The 22,899-nt window shown below is 40.5% G+C and overlaps 2 protein-coding genes across 4 annotated transcripts; one reads left to right on the top strand and one right to left on the bottom strand.

Annotated features, from left to right (window-relative positions):
- Positions 1 to 571: 571 nt before the first annotated feature.
- Positions 572 to 11,188, top strand: cstf3 (cleavage stimulation factor, 3' pre-RNA, subunit 3). Its single transcript, XM_034559732.1, has 20 exons — positions 572 to 970; positions 1,595 to 1,699; positions 1,876 to 1,971; positions 6,244 to 6,276; positions 7,095 to 7,192; positions 7,283 to 7,349; positions 7,441 to 7,475; positions 7,564 to 7,690; positions 7,799 to 7,876; positions 7,972 to 8,134; positions 8,331 to 8,440; positions 8,558 to 8,674; positions 8,755 to 8,973; positions 9,079 to 9,181; positions 9,379 to 9,448; positions 9,547 to 9,742; positions 9,846 to 9,996; positions 10,139 to 10,233; positions 10,350 to 10,410; positions 10,604 to 11,188. The coding sequence occupies exons 1-20, from the start codon at positions 944 to 946 to the stop codon at positions 10,801 to 10,803; spliced, it is 2,151 nt and encodes a 716-aa protein (XP_034415623.1). The 5' UTR covers positions 572 to 943; the 3' UTR covers positions 10,804 to 11,188.
- A 1,242-nt stretch (positions 11,189 to 12,430) lies between these two features.
- Positions 12,431 to 22,525, bottom strand: depdc7a (DEP domain containing 7, paralog a). Of its 3 annotated transcripts, none has more exons than XM_034557044.1 (9): positions 22,478 to 22,525; positions 17,192 to 17,648; positions 15,830 to 15,960; positions 15,547 to 15,739; positions 14,467 to 14,687; positions 14,163 to 14,305; positions 13,965 to 14,090; positions 13,653 to 13,731; positions 12,431 to 13,487 (listed from the first exon to the last, which is right to left on the bottom strand). In XM_034557044.1, exons 2-9 carry the CDS (start codon positions 17,638 to 17,640, stop codon positions 13,264 to 13,266), a joined length of 1,566 nt encoding a protein of 521 aa, XP_034412935.1. In that variant the 5' UTR covers positions 17,641 to 17,648; positions 22,478 to 22,525; the 3' UTR covers positions 12,431 to 13,263. The 3 variants fall into 3 exon arrangements, with proteins under 3 accessions (XP_034412935.1, XP_034412926.1, XP_034412943.1); XM_034557035.1 differs by lacking the exon at positions 22,478 to 22,525 and adding an exon at positions 20,866 to 20,968; XM_034557052.1 differs by lacking the exon at positions 22,478 to 22,525 and having other exon boundaries at positions 17,192 to 17,879.
- Positions 22,526 to 22,899: the final 374 nt, after the last annotated feature.

The raw sequence follows: 22,899 nt of genomic DNA on the forward strand, positions 1-22,899 counted from the left end.
ACTGTCTTTTGCTCTGGTCTGTTTTAAATCGTTGTCCAGATACACACAAGCGCGCGCTTTCGTTGCGCGGGTGATGGTTTGTCACCCCCCACTGGTGAGCATCCTGTAGTTAGTACAACACGAGCTTTTGTTGTATTGGTGCTGATAGAACTTTTTCGATTTTAGTCACTATTTCAAAATTGCGTATAGTCTTACATATAAAGCGGGTTGAAGTGCATAACACAAACCTCACGGAAATACGGTAACAAAAAAAAAGAAAGATATATATATACAGGTCTGTATTTGTCTCATGGCCACTGCAAGAAGCCGCCTATCGGCCAAAATTAGAAACTGGTTTCCAGTTTCATGAGTCACCTGAATGAATGCACGTGCTCGACGTGCATAAACAGAGTGCAATTATTGTTCTTCTTTAGCTTTTTTAGAATGGATTATAAATATAAGACAAAGAAGAATAGAGAATAGAACATCCTTTATATCCCCCGCTTCCAATAAAAGATAAAAAATAAAACAAAATTAATTAATAAACATGATGCACCGTCTGATTTGTAAGATGCAATCCTATCGGTAAATTCTAACACACAACTCCTATATTCGGACTCCCATAACAAGTGTAGTGATATGTTAAATTGCATTGCAACATGTTGTATGTGTTTTAGTCAGAATAATTTCGTGGACCGTGGTGTTTTATTTTGCTGAAGGATTCGCGCCGGAAGTGCTATTGTTGCTGCCGTTGGGTCGGAGCACAACTGAACACAAGTTTCACGCCATTTTGAGATAACGGCCAGCAATCGAGCAGCTAGCTAGCTTAGTTGCTTGAGGGCAATGTGATCGACACTTCGAAGCTATGCCGATTATTTAGTCGTTTTTAAGGCTGCCATCACGTTATTATTTCAGCGTTATCCCAACTGGTGTAACATTTCTAACCTAGATTACTCTTCCAGCCATGGCCACCGAGGGAGCAGCCGAACAGGTAACTTAGCTAACCTTACTTGAGGGGGAAGCTAACCCTCACTGACACGCTAGCATATAATTTAGCTTGTATGCTATTCATCGATACAATAGCATATAAGGTGCATATGTATTATATTGTGGTTATACGTCAGTACAGGGGAATATTACACACATTTGCTACAAGGGTTTATCTTAAAGCTTTAACGTTAGCCTTTCGCACACCATGTTGGCTAACTAGCCCTGTCGCTACTTATTGTCCAACGGTAGCGCCATAGGTAACTCATCCCACCTACATTTCACATTGATATAACGTTACTCTTCTAGTGGCCTCAATGTAACGTTAGTTGTTTGTTTCACGGTGCTAGAGGCTTCTCCGTAGTGCCAGCCACGGAGACCCTTCGTTAGATGCGTAACTGGATTTCCCTCTAAATTGCGTTCATTCCACACACTGCATGGCCGTTGCCAGGAACGTAGGGCCTCATTAACCAACACCCAACCCACTTCTATTTAATAATCTCCTATTTAGCGTTATGTTGAACCTCATCGAGCCCCTCGAGTCATCACCCCAGCGCCTCCTTACAGTGCACTACAAGTCTGTTCAGCAGCATAACCCTCCTTTCCTGTGCCTTGTGTTGTCTTGCAGGCAGCGGCAGAGTATATTCCAGAGAAGGTGAAGAAGGCAGAGAAGAAGTTGGAAGAAAACCCATATGACCTTGACGCATGGAGCATTCTGATTCGAGAAGCACAGGTTTAGTGACACAGAGTTGTATTCCTGGGGTTAAGCAAACTGGGATTATGGGTGGGGGGGGGGCAATAAATAATAAGGGGTCAATATATTGTTAAAATACAAAGCACTTAATTTTTTTCTCCCATATGACTGATTTTCATCGTAGTGTGGAATGTTAATGCATTCTCCTTCTTTAGAACCAACCCATAGATAAAGCAAGGAAGACATATGAACGACTTGTCACGCAGTTCCCAAGTTCTGGCAGATTCTGGAAACTATTCATTGAAGCCGAGGTTAATACTTTTTTCTTTTCTTTAGTGTGCATGGCTGGGGATTTTCTAACATGATCAACAATGTGATTTTCACACAAACGAAATGTCTCGTTCTTCAATTGAGTTTAGTCACAATTCTTATTGAGTCACTTGGCCTGACTAAGTTTATTATTGAAGGTCAAGATAGTTTATAACTATTTTGACAGTTGAATGCATCTACCTGCCTAAGACTCCTGAAATCAAATTTAAACGCATGTGATGAACATAGATGTAGGATTATGTCAAAGCACTTTTTATTGGTTGGGCCCTAGCTAGACTCGGTAATAATTGTGCATTTTAACTCAAGTCAAGGGAAATTTAGCTCTAACCATTTCTTTTCCAGCAAATTGTTCATAGGATTTAAACAATACATATTCTCTACATATTTAAATGGGGTAAAGTGCATTTGTTGCATGTTTGGTCTGCAACAGTATTAAAACTATTTTAATGGTATTGGAGTGCATTAGCCTTTTATTCACTTGTCGTGTCAATTTATTGCCTCCTGTGTCATTTCTTTCGGGTAATTTTATAAACAAATATTTTGATTGTGTGCCCCCTTCTTTCCTTGAGACGTGTCTCCCCACTCCACGACCAGTGACCCATTTGCCTTGATGCAACCAACAGGCTTTATGGTTAGGCAATAAGCAACTGATAGGATGATTACTTTTTCCTTGCACATAATCATTTTTCCTAACCCGGTGAAGTGCATTTTATGATGCTCTCCATCTCTTCAGATGACTACTTGGTGTTAAACACATTGTTTGCACAAAGTTTCACACCATTATCAAGCATCAGGATTTAGCTTCTAGTTTAAAGTCCAGTGTGTAGTTCTGGATAATGATTACCTCTTTGCTGTGAGTTGAATGTTGCTGTATGTCGAGGTTGTTGTGGTTTGTTGTTGTGGGGTTGCTCCCCTGGATGAAGCTACCCCTTCTCTCCCCTCGCCCGTGGTCTTCATCCACTAGGATTACTCAGTAGAAGAATAGGCCTGGTGTTCTAAATTTAATGAAATGGACATGCATATGTTATGAAAGAACACATTGCTGCCTTTTCCAAATGGACTCGGCTTTTGAGACAGTCCTTTTTTAATAATGAATTACAGTTTACGGATGGCACTAACTACCTACAAAGTTGGCGGGCTGCAACAACTTTAAAAGCCAAAGCAAAGCAGTTACTACAGCTCGGGATGTTTTATTTGTGGATCTTAAGAATGTCAGAAAGGCGGCGATACAAATTTACGGGCAGACAAGTATACTTTTTATAGGTTACAGATTTAATCATTGTAATGGTATGAAAGCAACCCGTTATTACCCAGAGTTTTTTTACGATGTTCTATATGTACGATTTTTTATTGTTGAAATTACGAAAACAATTTAACTTACGAGTGCATCTATAGTACACAGATATTAGCACCCGGTTGTTTTGTTCAAGTGACTTATGTAATTTTATTAAAATGACCAACAAAATTAAAGAATATTATTAGATCAGTGCAGTGGTTCTCAACCTTTTTTCAGCGATGTACCTCGTGTGAAATATTTTTTCAGCCAAGTACCCCGTCTGCGCAAAGCATTTTTGGGTGAAAACAATATGTATCTGAAATATATTTAAGAAATCTCACGTACCTCTCTTTGAGAACTACTGGATTAGTGGATATTAGTCTAAATGAGAAGTTGTGTCTGTTAATGTAGATTTATTAATTACAATTCAAATAGGCCACTTCCTTAAAATATAATAAATAGATGTATGTTTATTCGTGTTTGTTGCTATACTTCTTCTCATGTATATATTAAGCCGCTACCTCTCCCCACTTAACACCAAACTACAACCTTTGGTACTAAAGGTTTCTTTTTGCTGGAATGAGAGACTGGACATTTGAATTAGGATTTAAGTTATTTTTTTCCATGGCTCGAGATTTAAAAAGCAGACGATGTAACGTCATATTTTTAAACCAAGGCATGTTGGCAGAACATTTAATTAGTTTAAATGCATTCCTCTATTTGGTAAGTATGTGGAATAGCCCCCCCCCCCCCCCCCATTGAAACTACATGTAGGTTAGAACTACATGTACTGACCGAAACCCACTTCTGTAAAGTACATCTTACTCTGCCCTTTTAATAGAATACAAAGTATGTTCCCTAAAGAGCAGAGTGTATCCTTGTTTGTGTGAGATTCTGGTTCTCTTGAGATGTTAAATAGACCTCGTTAGTAGAAGTTGCTTACTAGGCAGCCATTGTTGACTTTCTTCAGTAACGTCGGCACTAACCGATACAATGTACTCGGATTAGCTTACTGACATTAATTTTCTCATGGAAAGGAAATATGTAATTGTTATTGCTTGTATTTGCAATGTTGTACTGCATACATGATCTAAAGGCTGTAGCCAAATGCAGTTGAGTTTCTGTAGCTCTTGAATGTGGAGTTAGTGCACGGTTTCACTCGTTAATTGCAATGTAGAATATAAATGAAATGCACAGTACTTTGTCTTTACTCGGTGTTGGACCTGAGATAATTGGATCACAGTCATCCAATTATTGAGTTTATATTTGATGTAACTTGATGTAGTGAAATTCCTTTTCTCATTAAAGTAAGCCGATTGTGTGCTGAAAGGATCATATAGGTGTGTTGTAGATTCTTTTGTCTGTCAATGATCTTCAGTGGAGTTTGTGGTTAAGGAGGCTATGATGTCACCAGGGACTCAAGACTCGCCCTAAAATCAGCCACTAGACGTGTAGTAAGGTTTCCCTCCACGAGGACCATCTAGAAAGATCTGTAGCCATCCTTCCTGCACATTATGTGGCTGATCTATTTCAGAGTAGCACATGGAGACACATCTAGGATTTGCAGCAGTTGTTTGTAAAAGCGTTACAATTTATACAACAGATTGAACTAATTCTGGAGGACCATCTGATTCTATTATATAACGTTTAATCTCACAAAATGCTTTGTGTTGGTTATCCCAAGAAAGCTTAATATAATTTCACATTCCATGTTGTCCATCTGAGGCATTACATTATGTTTTGTAGGTGAAATAACTGATTTCCTGGCCAAAAATAAACACGATAGATGCATGTTCTAAACACACCTCTTGACTCTATTAGTTAGAAATTCACATTTGCTTTGTCTGTTTTTTTTGGTGCTGTTTTTGGGAAGTTACCCTAAAGGTGTTTACTGCATAGTTTAACAAAAGTCCATCTTTAGCAAAACCTTTCTTTAAATAATGTAGTTTCGTAGAGGTCCTATTTAGAGGACGCACCAAATTTGAATTTTTTTCCCCCTGTGAAATGAGAGATTAAGTTAGCCGCATGCAATACTTCAGCATTTTTGCATTGCTTTACTTTGTGTATTGCATAATTACCAAAAATAACAATTTTATGCAGTTTTTTTTTACATTCCGATGTACATGCAGATACATTGGGGGGGGGGTGGTTCTAGTATTTTTCGGGGCCTGTAATCAATAGTGGACAGTTGAGAGGTGACGGTCTCAACCAACAGGAAAACCACAAGATAAATGAATGTTTTCATTTTGTTACAGCAAGTCACTCGACCAGTCTGACACGGTCGAATTCAGATGATAATATTGTGTGTGAATATTATCAACACCTGGGGCAAAAAGCAGTACATTGTACTTTCTCAGTGTACTTACCGTGTAACCATTATTTTGTGTCACTTCCAGGCTGATTCAACTTTTTTACTTTGGAGACGCATTAATGTATGGCGTGCTAATATCTCAGAAACAGCCTTTCCTTTCTGTACTGGAGGGTGCTGTGAGACAGTTTCCTCAACTCAACAGTAGGCCATACCAAATTCCTTGCTTGTGTTCACCAAAGAAACACGCATCCCTAAGGCTGAACATTTTTAAATATCAAATACTAATTTACAAACATTTAAAATGTTTTTTATAAGTCAGGATTTGTTTCCTACAACATTTGGGTTCTGGTGTTTTTCTGGCTTATGTGCGCATTATTGTTTTTCATTTCTTTGCAAATTTGAGCTTTTTTTTTATATAGGCTGCAATCGAACCCCGGACATTGCTCTGTAAGCACTTTGCTCCAAAGGTGCTTCATGTGGTTATCTACAAAGAAAATAAACCCCTTTTTAAAGTTATTTGTCATTCTTGTGTGAATTTCACTTTGTTGATCTTAAGGGTGCTCTGTGTGTCTGCTTTTTTACATTTGCATGTATGCATGTTTCCTGTTAGCCATAAAAGTAGAGGATGATTTTGAATTAACATTGCATTTACACTCTAATTTGCAGATCAAGGCTAAAAACTATGACAAGGTAGAAAAGGTAAGTGTCCATCACAGTCTTTGAAGCTGACTAGATTTAAATGATCTGGAAAGTTTGTCTGACTGTTTCTAATTAGTCTGGTAATTATTTTAAATATTTTTGTGATTTCCAGAACCATATGCACACTATTATAGTGTCCCTTAAAATTATCATTGTATGTATCTACAAAATACATGTGAAAGTGCAGATGGGAGAAAATGCCAGTATGCCTTTTATGAAGTTTGAGATGATTCCCTGCATATTGGCTTGCAACCATAGCTATTACTTTGTACCTGCTGTAGTTAAAACTACCATGACTATATTATGAGGTCAAACAAAAAAAAAAAATATATAGTCATTGTCATCTCTGTTGCAACACTTTTTTATATATTACCATGATTTTTTTATTTAAATGTAAACCATTCACCTCTGCATTGGTCTAGAAAGGATTTGTTGTTTCCACTTACCTGAAACAAACTAATGATGTGAGTGTATCCTGTTTTGTTTTTTTTGTCTGAATGTCACATTAAGACCGCACATCCCTCAAACGAGCTTCAAACTGGAGTATTCGAGTTTGCAGGAGCTCTCTGAAATGTAGGGCACATCTGAGGCCTGTCTAATGAAGCAGAATAACTAAAGTGCACCGCTGAGTAAAACCTGGAACCTCCACCCAAATCTGGCATATGGTTTGAAATAAAAACGGCTAGTTTTGAGCATGCGTGTATGAAGCCAAATAAATGAACCGCTGAAGCTGGGTGGTTATCCAGTAGTATACAGTACATGTAACTGTGATTGTGTCTCTATTCTAGTTATTGCATCTTGTGTTCTTGCCCCTGTAGTTGTTTCAGAGATGCCTAATGAAAGTCTTGCACATCGACCTGTGGAAATGTTACCTCTCATATGTTCGAGAGACCAAAGGGAAGCTGCCCAGCTACAAGTAAGAGAGCATGCTGCATAGTGGGATTAGTATGTCGACGTTGTACTCCGCTGTACTCTAAAATACACATACATCACGTGTTACCCTCAGAGAGAAGATGGCCCAGGCATATGACTTTGCTCTGGATAAAATTGGCATGGAAATTATGAGCTATCAGGTACGCAGATCTAAGCAACCATAGCTTTTACTTTATATGTATATATTTCTTATACGGCTGTTACCTAACAGTTTTTTTTTCCTCACCTCAGATTTGGGTGGACTACATCAACTTCCTCAAAGGAGTGTAAGTGGTTTTCCTGTAATATTCTAAGACTTTGTCAACTTTTTTAGCCAACTCTTAAATGTTGACATTTTGTTGTGTGTTCCGTTAGTGAGGCTGTGGGCTCATACGCAGAGAACCAACGAATCACTGCAGTACGGAGGGTGTACCAGAGAGGCTGCGTAAATCCCATGATCAACATTGAGCAGCTCTGGAGAGATTATAGTAAATATGAGGAGGTGAGTGTCCCACACAGGCCTCGATCTACCTATAAATGTTTGCACATATGGAGCTGTTAAATGCGAGAGTGATAGAGTGCTAAACTTACTTGCCTTTTTCATGAACAGGGAATCAATGTGCACTTGGCCAAAAAGATGATTGAGGATCGAAGTAGGGACTACATGAATGCCAGGAGAGTGGCAAAGGTGAGACAGTGTCATAGATAGGCACAGACCTCTTTTGAATCCTACTACTGTCTTTGTAAACTAAGATTGACTGCTGCATGGTTTGTGTTATTCAGGAGTACGAGACTGTGATGAAGGGGTTGGACAGGAATGCACCCTCAGTACCGCCCCAGAACTCCCCCCAGGAAGCCCAGCAAGTGGACATGTGGAAGAAGTACATCCAGTGGGAGAAAAGCAACCCACTGCGCACAGAAGACCAGACCCTCATCACAAAGAGAGGTGACTATTTGTAAACCGTGACTGTATATGCACCAAAACGCCTGTGAGTCAATGGAGATACACAATGTTTGAATCTTTAGCTCCTGTAGAAATACAGTCACTAGAGGGCGTGGGCTTTCTCCTCACTCATGCTTAAAATGCACTCATCCTGTTTTGTATGAATTGTTGTCAATTGCTGATGCGGTCTGTGTTGCAGTGATGTTTGCCTATGAGCAGTGCCTGCTGGTGCTGGGCCACCATCCTGACGTCTGGTACGAGGCAGCACAGTACCTGGAGCAGTCCAGCAAACTGCTGGCAGAGAAAGGGGTGAGGAATTGGATTTTATGTGAAACTCTCAAAATCTTGCTTTTGTATTATTTAGAGAAGTCAAACTCAGCTCAAAACGATCCTATATTTCTTTGTTGTTTATGTTTTTCCGCTCAGGATATGAATAATTCTAAGCTGTTTAGTGACGAGGCAGCGAACATCTATGAACGTGCCATTGGGACTCTTCTTAAGAAGAACATGCTGCTGTACTTTTCATTCGCAGACTATGAAGAAGTGAGTTGCTCACGCAGCACAAATTGTACTCAACACAGTAAGAAACGCGTATAAGCATATGTCTGTTGCTTTCCTCGCAGAGTCGCATGAAGTACGAGAAGGTCCACAGCATCTATAATAAACTGCTTACCATTGAGGACATCGACCCCACACTGGTCTACATTCAGTACATGAAGTTTGCCAGGAGGGCAGAAGGCATCAAGTCGGGTCGTACCATCTTCAAAAAGGCCCGAGAGGATCTACGCACGCGTCACCATGTGTATGTGACAGCAGCACTGATGGAGTACTACTGCAGCAAGGTAAGTACACATAATCACATGTTTATTGTGCGTACAATGCTACACCAATTAATCTTAAATATATTTTGTTTTTCTGGTAAACGATTTTTTTATTTTTCCCCGCAGGATAAATCGGTGGCCTTTAAGATTTTTGAGCTTGGTTTGAAAAAATACGGCGATATTCCAGAGTACATACTGGCATACATTGATTACCTCTCCCACCTTAATGGTAGGTTGTGTGTAAGACATATGTTCTTTACTAGTAATCCATTAATCTAAGAGAAGTTGCTTTGATTAACTTTTTGATAATGAGGTAACAGTGATGTCCTGCTTTCAGCTGTTGATGAAATGAAAGCTGGCGCCATCTTTATTGTCAAAGTAATGGAAGATAAACCTGTTTTTTTCTGTCTTCCTCTACCCCTTCAGAGGATAACAACACCAGGGTTCTGTTTGAACGTGTCCTCACCTCAGGAAGCTTGTCACCAGAAAAGTCAGGGTAATGTCAAGTATTAATTAAGTTGTGTGCACGAATAGAATTGCCGTAATAGTCAATATCTCGGTTTGCTTATTTTAGTTTTTACTTTCATCCTTCAGCGAGATCTGGGCTCGATTCCTGGCTTTTGAGAGCAACATAGGAGACCTGGCCAGTATCCTGAAAGTGGAGCGCAGGCGATTCACTGCCTTCAAGGACGAGTATGAGGGCAAGGAAACAGCCTTGCTTGTAGATCGATATAAGTTCATGGACCTGTATCCCTGCTCTTCTAGTGAACTCAAGGCCCTTGGATACAAGGTGTGTATTTTTATTTTTGTCACAACACGATCTCTTGCTGCAAAAGCAGTGACAAGCTTTTCTTTCAACTGATATTTCAACTGTTTCCACTATGTGTTTGTAGGATGTGTCTCGGTCCAAAATGGCAACACTGCTCCCAGAGACTGTGGTGACGCCCTCCACGCCTACACTAAAGGATGAAGCTGACCGTAAACCCGAGTACCCCAAACCCGACACTAATCAGATGATCCCCTTCCAACCACGTCACCTTGCCCGTACGTAGTCCAGTAACAAATCAGTGAAACTCTGTTTAAGAATGAGGTTGTTGCTATGCATCTGCACCACTCTCTCTCCTAAATTAACTTGATGCATAAAAGGATCCATCTTTGATGTCGCCTCTTGTGTCCCTCTCCACAGCTCCAGGTTTACACCCTGTCCCTGGTGGAGTTTTCCCAGTCCCCCCAGCTGCTGTTGTCCTAATGAAGCTGCTCCCTCCGCCTACGTGCTTCACTGTGAGTAACAGCAGCAGCAGCTATCAATGTCATATTTACTGGGAATGAATAAGAAGAAAGGAGCAGGGGGATTTTCTACGAGAATGCAATAAGTTTGTGATTGTTTCTCGCTGCAGGGACCCTTTGTTCAAGTGGATGAGCTCATGGAAACATTCAGGAGATGCACACTTCCTGAGAGTAAGTTGCTTTTGTCAGCACTTCTGATGAATCCAGACCATTTCTATTTTAGAAACTAGAAACCAGACTCTGGAGATGGAACTGTCAGTCAGATATTTAGGCAGTCATCCAGTAATCAAACCAACACTTGGATCCAGACTGAACAAGTTGTTCTGCCCCCTTTTTGTAACTGATGTATTTCCGGTCTCTCTAGCTGTTGATGCTGCTGTCGAGCTGATCACTGGCAGACAGCCCGATACCGGAGGGGAAGGCAATGGATCCATGGAGAACCACGCGATCGCCAAGTCACTCAAGAGGCCTAACGCAGATTCCGACGAGGAGGACGACAAAGGAGCTGTGGCTCCGCCCATACATGACATCTACCGTGCACGCCAACAGAAAAGGATCCGATAAACCAACCAAAACACACGCTTAACCCTACGAGAATGTAATCTTAACAGGTGGTCATATGAGGTAAATGTACATGTCAGTGCGTCTGACAGGTTATACATCCAATTATCTCTGTACAGAAGACAAGCGTACATGCACACACTCACTGAGACATACATACAGTATGTACACCTGAGTGTTCTCGTGGCTTTTTTTGTTCAACAGTTTTTATTTTTAAAGACTGACCATTATATTGTACAAAATTTTTAATTCAACCATTGACTTTGGCACACAGCTTGTTTTTGGCCTTGTGACGTTCCAGTGATGGCAAAGTGGAATCAAGCTTCTTTTCTTTTTTTTAGATAACTGGAGTAAACAATTCCTTTCAATAAAAATGGAAAAGAATTCATCCAGATCTGCTTTTTTATTTGGCTTAACTCGTGCTTCATATATGCTTCATTGCTGTCTTTCTCTGTAGCCGTCTTGACATTTAATTAGGACTTCTCTTTTAGCTCGTCATTATCACTAGGCGGCAGCATATGACACTTCAGATATCCTCCATTCAAATGATCAGTTTCCCTCTCAGCAGGATTGCATGGGCTTCGATTTACTGCATAAGGGCAAGATAGCTTTGAAACATATTCAGTCTTTATTTGGGGGAAATAGGTTTGTGGTTTTTTTTTAATGTGGATTTAAGTGTGAAAATACTAACTACGAATACTCTTTCAGCTTACACAAATGTAAACATAGCTGACATATCCAGTGAGTTACTTAGTGACAAACTCTACTTGATTGGGAATGTGGAGAATTTTTAATGTCAGCCAGATGCTTATTTTAACATTGGCCTGATTACATCATTATCTGTCTGCCAATCACAGCCTTTGTTCTGTGTCCTTGGCAGCTCTGGGCATATTCACAGGTAACACTGCAGCATAAAACTAAATACCATACCACTGCCATATAATAAAGGCTGAAGGCTACTTTTACATTTGCATAATTTGGAAAATGTCAATTGCTCTTTGAAACCAACAACCTAGATGTCTAATAATGATTTACTTTGAGTGTTTGTATTTAATAGTTTCTGGATGATACCCGTTAAAATAATTAGTTTCTCTAAAAGCCCCCACCAAGAGTTAGTTCTCATCGTCAGGTTAGCTGTGTATTTCAAGCCCCTGATTATAAAACAGTCAAAACATATTAGGGGTTTGGTCATTTTGCTTTCAAGCATCAAAAGGCATAAATAACGTCAGCCACCACCAAAACCAAGTTCTTGGAAAGAGAAGAAAGTAAAGAATGACAGTATGAGATGTCGTGCAGGCTTTTTATTAGAAAAAAGGAACTTGACATTACTTCCAACCTACTTTTTATATTTTTACCAGAAAACAGTATGTGAAAAATGTCACAAGTTCGTAAGTAGACTGGGAACCTCTATATCATAGAAGGGCTTTAGCTTTCACAATGAGGCCACTCTGTTTAAAGAGGGAGGGGCTCTCTGGCTGTTAGGAACAGAAAAGACTGCGTCTGGGTCATTCAAGACAAAATTCACTGCAAACGGTCTTAACGGTGAATATTATTTGTGTTAGGGATAAATTGCATGACTTAACGATGCCATTAGTCCTCTTCATCAGAATAAACACATTTTGTGTCGACAATGAAAAAGGACAATTTACATGTATGGATGTTTAATAATTCCAGTTGAATTTTATTATGACTTGCCAAAATACAAACAGGATATGAGGGGTTTACGCTTAATCTGGGAATGCTTTTCTCACCTGGAAATTATGAAACCAATTTCCTCGAATGAGTAGAAGGAATACATAAAACATATTCAAAACAGACCACTGAAGATACCACTAAAACGTGGCTATGGTTAAAAGTAAAAAATAATAAGAAAAAACGTATAAACATCGGTTTTGCTGAATTGTTGGAACAAACACAAAAACAAAGGGCTGTTTCTCATGAATGCCTCTGACTGTTTACAACAGAACATCATCAGACTTTCAAATTTCCAGGTTAAAATGTCCATGTGAGGGTTCCTCCAGACATTGCTCTCTTATGCATCCCATTGCACATGATAAACCACATGAGCAGACATATTTTTAATGCCAACAATGTTTCTATTGCACAAGCACAAAGAATACATTCATTGAAAAGTGATACATGCAGACTTGTCCGAATGCCATCAAGACGCACTGCAGTGTGAAAACAAAACAAAACTCTCAGGAACATTTTCATATACATTAAAACAGACAAGGACATTTCTTGTTAGTGTCCTGCACCAAAGAAAATATCTAAGAAATGAAATATGTCCTTAAATATCGCAGCTTATAATGAGTCTCCGCAATTAAAATTCACATTATTTTTCAGTAATCTAAACTATTTACATACAAGCAAATAGAGTCAACACTGTGCATCTTCACGTCACGCTAGCTTTTGTTCTTTACCTCTCTTTACAATTATAATGACTTATCAAACTAATAAATATCACTGCAGCAACACATTGATACTGGACAATCTATTTCCAAAGTACTGAACAAAAATCTCTGGGTGGCCTTTATAAAACTGCCCCAGCAGCCGTCGCTTTTCTTTATCGGAGAGTTTCGGGTTCTCGTGGACTCTCCGGAGTAATGACCAAAGTTCCTCTTTCGTAGTTTTTTCTGCATTTTCTGAGTATGCCTTAGAGCTCACTCTTGTGCAGGATGTTGATCCTGCAGTAAAGAGTGATCAGAGAAACAGAAATTAAGTAGATTAATAAGAATAATTTAGAAGAGTTTGTCTTCCTTCATACCAAGGGAAAGTGTTATTTGTTTAAACAAACAGCTGTTGAACATCTGAATGTATAAGATGAATATACAAATGGAAAATCTGCAAACCTGTTATCACATCTGGATCCTTCCCTTTCACAATAGTCATTATTCTGTCACTGACCATCTTGTGTAATGAAACCGGAATCTGGTGGAAAGGAGAGCAAAAAAAGACATGTTTCTATTCATCTTAATGTAAAGATCCAATATTAATACAAGTACAATCACAATAAGTATAATTATTATATTTACTGTGATCTTACACAGTCAGACACATTTGATTGATGAATTATGTTTCGAGTAATATCTGGTGTGACCGGTTTACACCAGACACACACGTACACACACACGCTGGCAAAGAGATAACTTAGAAAGACTCACTTTGAACAGATCGCAGTGGTTATCCATCATGAACAGAACCATCAAGTCCACCTTTCCTTTGGAGAGTCTTTTGCTGTAGACGATGGCACTTGAGAAAGACCTTTTCACCGCCATTCTGTTCTCGATCTGACAGAGAAGTATCTTGAGTTAACAAAGATCCAACATACAGACTCACATAAGAGGCACAGAAGCACCCACCTCCTTGTGCAGCTTGACCTCCTGTGCTTTGGCTGCGACGGCCATGAACCTCAGGAGCCTGCGTAGCTCCTCCCTACTGCGAGAGTCTTGCAGCTTGAGGCTCAGCTGCAGGGACTCGAGAGCTTGCTCCTGCTTGCCGTTCACTGACAACAGACCACAGAAAATACCAGGATGAAAATGCTGCGCTTGAGAAAAGCAGCCGTTGTGATTAAAATGGCACAGGCCTGCAACATATATGAAACCTAGGTAAAATCCCCATTAACCCTCCTGAAAACAACAGGACACCCAAGAGATGCGCTCTTACCGAGTAGCTCCGAGATGCCCGAGTGGATGTCGAAAATGTGATTGCTGAGCAGAGGTGGCTGTTGAGCGTGTCCGTAATGCTGAGCCAGGATATCATAGAGCAGACTCTTACACCGGGGCAGGTCATCAGCGTGACCGGCCAAACCTCGGCTGACCTCCACCACCCGCTCATCAGGCAGAAACTCCAGGCAGTCCACTGCTCCTGACATCCACTCATCAGCCCTGAGGGGGGGGGGGGGGGGGGGGGGGGGGATTTAGAGTAAGCATGGATTTGACTATTTGCAGGTGAAAACGTATGCAGGTTTTTATAAACTTTCAAACCCAAAAGCATTTCATCATGATGTTTAAATAATTTGTAGCAACACCACAGAATAAAAACATCACAGTGTATCAAACGTAATCACACCATGCAGAATGGCTCCTGTTAGTGTTCCTTTTATATTAAAGGATCCTTATTACTGATTAATTAACAGTTAAGTGGTAGTTTATTGTGTATTTTTAGGGGGGAAATTACTAAAACACAATTTCTGAAATTAGGGCACACTTTGTCGAAACCAAAAAAACAGACAAACAATATTTTACATCTCTTGTAAAAGCAAACACTTTATTCAATACAATATAAACTCTTGTAAAATTGGTATTTTTGCAAACTGCCTCCAAGCCAAAGAGCTACAAATATAACCTGAATTATATTTGTAGTGTCACGGCTCAGATTTCTTACAGGCGCTTTCACGGGTGCATTCTGGGGGCAGGTGATTGCTAATTTTGTATTATTGGTATTTCAATTGCAGTGTTTATCAAACGATACACACAGGCTTTTAGTTTTGAATGATGTAGATAACCGTGTATAGTTATTTAGCATACCTGGCCAATAGATAAGCTCATGTTTTCCTATTAATTGAAGAGCATAGTCACACATACTGAAAGTTCATACATACATATCTTATTTAGGATTGTATAGGCAGTTTGTTAGGCAAATAACATAATATTGGGACTGATAGATCATAAGAAACATAGATTTGATTAATAAAATGCACTTCCATAGAAGACTGTAAATCTGTAAATGTTTTAGAGGACTTACTGTGCCTCACTGAAGGCCTTGAGGACCTCTCGGTCCAGGTAGCTTGATGTATACAACAGGTCCGGGTCACTGTCCATGCCATGCAGGGGGGGCCGCGACGTGTCTTTACCCTCTAACAGCTTCTCCAACAGGGGGAGCTCTATCAGCTGCAGCAGCCTGAACACAGCCTGCTGGAGCCACACCTCATCCACAACTGTGAAAACAAAGAGTAAAAAGCCATAAGGGTCACAGGTGCACAGACACAGTGTGACTAAGCATTTGCTGCATGAAGAAGACGACTTACGCTCTTGTGAGAGGCCGAGGTTGATCATTTGAGGGGTGATGGAGGAGCTCAGGTTGAGGTTTCCTAGCACGTCCTCCAGTGATTTGTCTGTTTTTACAGGGCAATGGGTGGAGGAGCTCAGCACCCCTTGTCTGAAGAGTCACATAATGAAAGCAATCGGTGACAATTATTTGGAAATAACGGACTTGATAGAGGAACAAATGTGGCATCTGGCTGCAAATGTTTTCTAGTAAATCACAATTTAGCTTTGCTTTGATTCCAGCCAAACAGGTAAAATAAATGCTCAATTTCCAGCAACAATTTCTGATTAACATTAAATAGGTCTTTTCTCTTTTACATTATTTACTTTTACATTGCATTACTTTTACATTATTCCCAGGAAATCTTGCCCCATGTTGCAAATAAAAAAAGTATCATTTAAACAGTTTGAGCACATGGATCCTCAATAATGTATCTGCAATTTGGTCGGCCTGATCTCTGGTCCAGTCTGGAGCTTTCTCTCTCACAGCAACACAAATTGCTGAGGCCACATGTTAGCACCTCATGGGTGCGAGACCGTCTCCTGAGATTGTCTTTCTTGCTGAGAATGAGTTTAAACGTTATGTCTTTGGTAGATATGAAGCTACAGCCAGACAGTTATTTTAAATTAGCACGAAGATAAGACTAGAAACTGGGGAAACAGCTAGCCTCGCTCTGTAAAAATGCACTTACTTAATTTTATATTGCTTTTTTTAAATTGTGTACAAAATTAAAGTTTAAAAATGACACATCATGTTTATAGTGTGAGCCGGGACGACTTCTTGGTCATGTGATCATCATGAGTTTGTCAGGCAACCAGCGGAGACTCCAGGAGGTCACTGAAGCCAGCTAGGAAGTACTCAACCAAAACAAATAGTTGCTTTAACTTCATAAACAAACGAGATATGACATGTTAAGCAGTGAGCTTTAGGTGGACTTTGTTACAAGTTAAACTAACGATTTCCCCCTATTTTTTTTGCTAAGCTTCGAGCAGAAGCATCAGAGGATGCTATCGGTCTTCTGATTTCAATGACAAAGACAAAGAAACCGTGTTGAAGACCCCTTTTGCTTCAACACGATTCTTTTCTTTGGGTACGTTTCTTATTTTAAAATAACTTTTTGATTTCACAATTCAAGTTTGTATTTGAAGTTCAAACTCATTGCTGGTAATGAGTGGGTTACCAAGACATGACTGCATGCTGGGACTTCAAGAGCCTCCAGTCATGCCAAACTAGTTTTCAGAGACGCCTCGTCTAAAGACATACTGGATTTGGGATTAGCTCTGGTGGAAGCAGAACAAAGCAAAGGAAATATGCGATTGTAAGATGTGACACGAGTCTGTACCTTTCGTGTGACGAACTGTAGCAGTTCTTGTTCCTGCTCATGCTTGGTGAGTCGTAGCCGCTCTCGATGGTGCTCGTGGAGTTGGCGTTGGTCAGCGGCGATGAGGAGCCGGTTGTTGCGTCCAGGAACCTGTACAAACTGCAACTACTGTCCTCGAATGTGGCTGGCTTCTTTTCCTTGCAAAATACTTTAACGCCCACAGGCTCAAATACCCTTGAGTCCATGAGTGCCTGACAGAGGCGGACGGCCTTGTAGCGGGGCACCGCCTCGTCGCCAAAGAACCGGTTGAGGGTGATGTGCGCCAGCACCACGTCCACGGACTCTGAGCCCAGGAAGCAGTCATGGTAGGACTTGAGGTTGTGGCGCCGGCGCTTAACCTCCACGCGCATGTGGAGATTGGAGATGATGCTGCTCCAGATAAATGTGGCCCGGAACGGCTTCCCAGCCATGCCTGGTTCTGATGGAGAAGAGGAGAGAGTCAGTGGACGGAGGGTGGGAAGACAATCAGGGGCTGAAGGAGAAGGGGCTTTCAATAAACTGGCTATCATACTCAAGTCGTGACAACAGTTGTATAAACAGGCGCACGTGTGGAGCAACTATAATATCTTATCCTGGCTGAAATTATTAGTTGAAGTCAATGAACAGAAAATTAAACAGCAACAATCTTCATAATCAATTTCTTGTTTCTAGGCCAAATATTTGCTTGTTGGAAGCTTCTCAAATTCAAGATTCAAGATATTGTTATTGTCATATGCACAGTTAATAGACAGTTACTCCGTAAGCTACAATGAAAAACGTACTTTGCTCGTTCCTCCTTCCACACAGTATTACTAATAAAAATAAATAAATGTGTGGATTTTCTGATTTTCTGTGATTTACATCATCGTAATTGAACATCTTTGAGTTTTGGACTATTTGGTCAGATGAAACAAGTTTGAAGACACCCAGCATGGGTTCTGGTAAATTGAGAAATGTTTTACTTGACTACATTGTTCATCAATGTAATAATCAATAATAATCAACTGTCTGATTAATTAAGCAGCAAGAAAAATCAAGATTCAAATCAACTTTTATCAATGCAGACGCTTTTAAAAAAAGCATAAACAAACTATGCAACTTGCCTACACACAAGTCTTTTTGGTGATCCACTTATTATTCCACAATTGACATTCTCAGCTTTGTCTATTGTCTGTGCACTTTCTCAGAAGGCAATTGTGCTTTCTGTCTTTACCAAAGAAACACTCCCTCTCCTCTGATGTCGAGTAATCCCAATCTGAATTCAAGTTACTGTACGTGGGTGAAACAGCACAAGGTCCAGGATCAATGCATCTCACGGGGGTAGTAAGCACACCCAAATCCTCTTTTGAGGTATGCTTTGCGTACATTATGCTCAAAAGCTTCATTCTAATGAACTAAACCAGCTGTTAACAACGAAGGATAAAATGGAGTAATTAACCAGAACCGGTTTAAGACAATAAGAGAAACAAAGAGCATCACCTGATGCAATCGGTCTGTGCAAAATCACACACACACACACACACACACACACACACACACACACACACACACACACACACACAGAGGAAAGGAAACAGAGACAATGATCATATTGTGAGCTTATCCTCATATGTTCCTGTTGTATTTTCCACTGAATGGTCTTCATTGCTATGAACACAGTCACACAAATCCGTAGATGATTCATGCAATCAAACACTCACACGTTCAACACTCTATTGTGCAATTTCTCAGCGTATCTCATCCGTGTTTGATGTCTTTTGTTTCAGGATAATGACTTGTGTCGTCCACCTCCAGCCAGAGAGCAGAGCTGGACTTATAGTGAGATGTTACATCGAGTGGCTTTCATCTCACAACAGGAAACATTTAAGGCCTGTTGAGCAAATGTTAGGGGAGGATCTGAGAGGCTCACTGAGGCCGAGGGACATAAATCAGGCCCTGTCAGCACCATACAAGGCTCCATGTTATGATAACACAACATGACAAACACTATTACCGACCCATCTGTAAAACTTGACAACAAACACTTGGGAACAGACAGCAGCAAGCAGATGTTCGTCCACTCGATTTACAAATACTACAGAGATGAAGATGAAGGTGTGAGGCAGATATTTTGGTCTGCTCCTGATTAATGAGACACGTCTATGTCAGACTGTGTCTCCCTCTGGGAGAGAAGGAACTGTCCTGATCTGGGGATTTGCATTTCAAAGAAGTATAGGCGACAACTGGGGCTGCAACAGTTGATCAGGAAGAGCACCTTTCAAGAGTATGAATGCATGATAGGAATCATGGGGAAAATAATAGGATGATAATGCAATTGCTTCAAATATAGATAGTGAAGGTTAAAAAGTGATCTTTAAAATAAACGTGAGAAGAAGTCCTTATTATGCAAACATCGGTCAGTATAAACTCACTATATATATTTGCAGCATATGACAGGAATAATGTACTTTTTGTACAGGACAACGAGTGTAAGCATACTGCATTATCAGAATGAAATCCTTGACCTAGACCATCTGGAGAGTCCCATTAGGGGTCCCTGGATTAACAGTCACAAAATAAATCCGGATCTGATCAGTATCCATTAATGCCTCGTGTTAAAAAGGAATAAAGTGGGGGGTCGGGTGGGGGTCAGAACAATCCTGGGAACCCGGCTGTGATCTGTCACCTCTCGTTGCTCGAGCCAGGCTGAGGCTTGAGCTCAGTTTGCACAGCTGACGCCAGACTTTGATCTTCGTAATAGAGAAAGAAACCTTCCCCGCAGAAAGACTACAGGACGATTAAAAGAGGCTACTGGCCCGCAGTTCAGCCCAGGGCTCCAGGGCTCCGGGGCTCCAGGGCTCCGGGGCTCCGGGGCTCCAGGGCTCCGGGGCTCCGTGTGTTTGTACACATCGGTGGAGGTAAATAACCGCGGAGGGAGCCGCGCAGTCAACACATGGGGACATCTCCCTTGGGTGCGCGCTGTTTAACAGCCCTCTCCAAGCCTGATCAAGCCTCAGGGCTCAAGATGAACACACGGAACCGTGTGCATCCTCACATCCCGAGTACAACCCAGTAACTACCTGCTCTTCTGGTGGGAACACACGCACTGCAGACTGCTGAGTCGGCACTGAGCACTAATGTCACAACGGTGTTCTTATTCAAAGTTTTAAACTCATCTCGAACGCATTCAAGGATTTATTCAACTTGAACAAAGGCATGAGCCAAATTACACATTAGAAATCCTTGTTGTGACGTTTTTCTTTCTCATTTACTTACAAACAATGGTGACACAAACGCCATTAACATATTTTATAGCACAATTGGCTCGATCAGTAGATATCTTTACTGATCGAGCCAATTATGTTATAAAATATATATAAATGTCGACATTTCGATGAGCATTAGACTACACGTCCCACTAGAAACAGTAGAACAAATACTCCCAACGCGCGGTGTGCGTACAATACACAATATGACAGTCTGGCACATCACATTTCCACTAAGATACCAGTAGTTTCAGTCAGTAATTAGCAGCAGGCGACACATGTAAATGTCTTGCTTCACATATCCCATCTCAACCCAGCAGGTTATATTTCCTAACTAAATAAAGCAGACGCTCACATTACTTCAAACATCTTACTTCTTCAGTCAAAGAGATGAAATTAGTATTCTCCTACCTGGTGTTCGGTGCATGAGAACTTCCTCCAGTGACTGTGGAGACTGCCATTCAGACAATGTCTTCAATTCACAACGTGACGCACGCAAGTCAAACCCGAAACCGTCCCCTCCCCCTGAGTGACAGGATGCGTGTCCCAATCACCGCCCTGCACGGACAGTAGCGGGATGATAAGACTTTCACTGCTTCCTTGAAGCCAGACAAAAGGGCATCTTCATCAGCTGAAACTGTAACTAACGAAGACGAATGGCCACCACACTTTCTACCACCTGAAACCAAAGCTCCTCCAGTGAAAGGTTTTGCAGGTGCCATACATGACTATTTATTGTAACACGATGCTGAGTGATTAAAGCCAGTGTGCAGAATTGCCAATGTTCCCCACTTAAGTCCTTTATTAAAGATCATTATTCGTCAAATCGAAGCCTTTGAATTGAAAGGAAATGCTGGAAATCAAAGAGGTTTTCACACAATCTTTCCCTCACTAAGTCCCACCCTTAAAGCCTTCCCTTAATCTGATCTGATAAAGAATTATTTAAACAGCAGCTACTTTGTGAGTGGGAAGAATAGGTTGTTTTAATACTTGGGATTTAAAGGACAAGTATGGTGCAACGGGTAGAGGCGTGTAAACCGGTCTGATTACAGTCTTCTGCACCTCTTCCATAGAAAATGCTCTTTTAGGCGACGAGAGAGAGCGTGAGCATTAAAACAATAGGCAGAGATCTCTTTTTTAAATCAGTTGAGAGAAGAGCTGTGTGAGCAGGTTGGCATTCACAAAGCACAGACAGAAAGGTCTTCTACTTCACATGCGGTTGAGCTGCTCATGAGCAAGGCAGGGCGCTGCAGATGTGAATGCGTCTAACTTTACACACGATGTTCAGAAATACAACTCCGTCCATCACAGAAACAGTTGTATATTATCATCTGTGGTTTAAAAAAATAAAAAATATGACTAGCGTCTTGCCTGCTTTACACTCTGGAGGTTTGAAGAAAGTGTGCATTTAGAATGCAGTGTACTAAAAGATACCAGAAATGTAGGATCCAGTGTTTCTTAAGCTTGGACCACAGGAAATAAATGTCAGGATGTCTTTACAACGTGTGAGTCAACCAACATAATGGAAGTGCAGCACTACATTTATGAATAATATAAAGTAGTGACGCCTTCATGGCCTTTAGGGGTTGAGTCTGGCTGTCTCATATATATATATATATATATATATATACATATATATATATAATGATATAATATATATATATAGCATTGTGTTCTTGCTTTTAATCTATTTCTTGCTTTTTGACAGTTTTTTAATGTTTTAATTAATGTTCTTATCTTGTTTTCTTTTGCATTATGTGTTGATGCTTTTAATGGTTGTATGTGAAACACTTTGAATTGCCTTGTTGAAATATGAATACATGTGCCTTGACTTGCTTTTAAACCCTTTCCCTGATATAAAAATAGCATATCAAATCTTTTTTACATTCAGTCACAATAGTAAACCTTTCTTTACACCGGGGACAGAAAAACCTGTTTAACAATACCACTCGACATTGATTATAAACACAATGAAGTATGCCTCATAAGCCCTTTATTGTGCTGTATGTGTCTGTAAACTCACCTTTTCTGTTGCTGTAGACTAGAGGATGTCGAGATATGATTATGTTCACACAGCCATCTTGTCCACGCAAATGGAACAACAATAAATACACAAGAGAGGTAACTTCCGTGCGTTCAGCTAGAGTGAGACACTTTTGGTTGAAGGACAAACTGGTTTTACAACTTGCTCTGCAGGCTGATGTGCTAGTATTTTGTAAACTTACCACAACGCTGACTTCAGAAAATGAGGCAGAGAAAAAGAGAGTGAGAGGAGAGAGAGAGAGAGAGAGAGAGAGAGAGAGAGAGAGAGAGAGAGAGAGAGAGCGCAATCTGGTTAATAAAATCAGAAATTACAGTCCACAAGGTCAAAGCAATATTTACTCTCCTGCTTCTATCCATGTGTCCTGCATATTTCCCTTTCTTTATCCTTCATTCTTATCAGTC

Source organism: Cyclopterus lumpus, chromosome 3 (assembly GCF_009769545.1).
Source record: "Cyclopterus lumpus isolate fCycLum1 chromosome 3, fCycLum1.pri, whole genome shotgun sequence".
In the NCBI taxonomy this organism is placed as follows: Eukaryota; Metazoa; Chordata; class Actinopteri; order Perciformes; family Cyclopteridae; genus Cyclopterus; species Cyclopterus lumpus.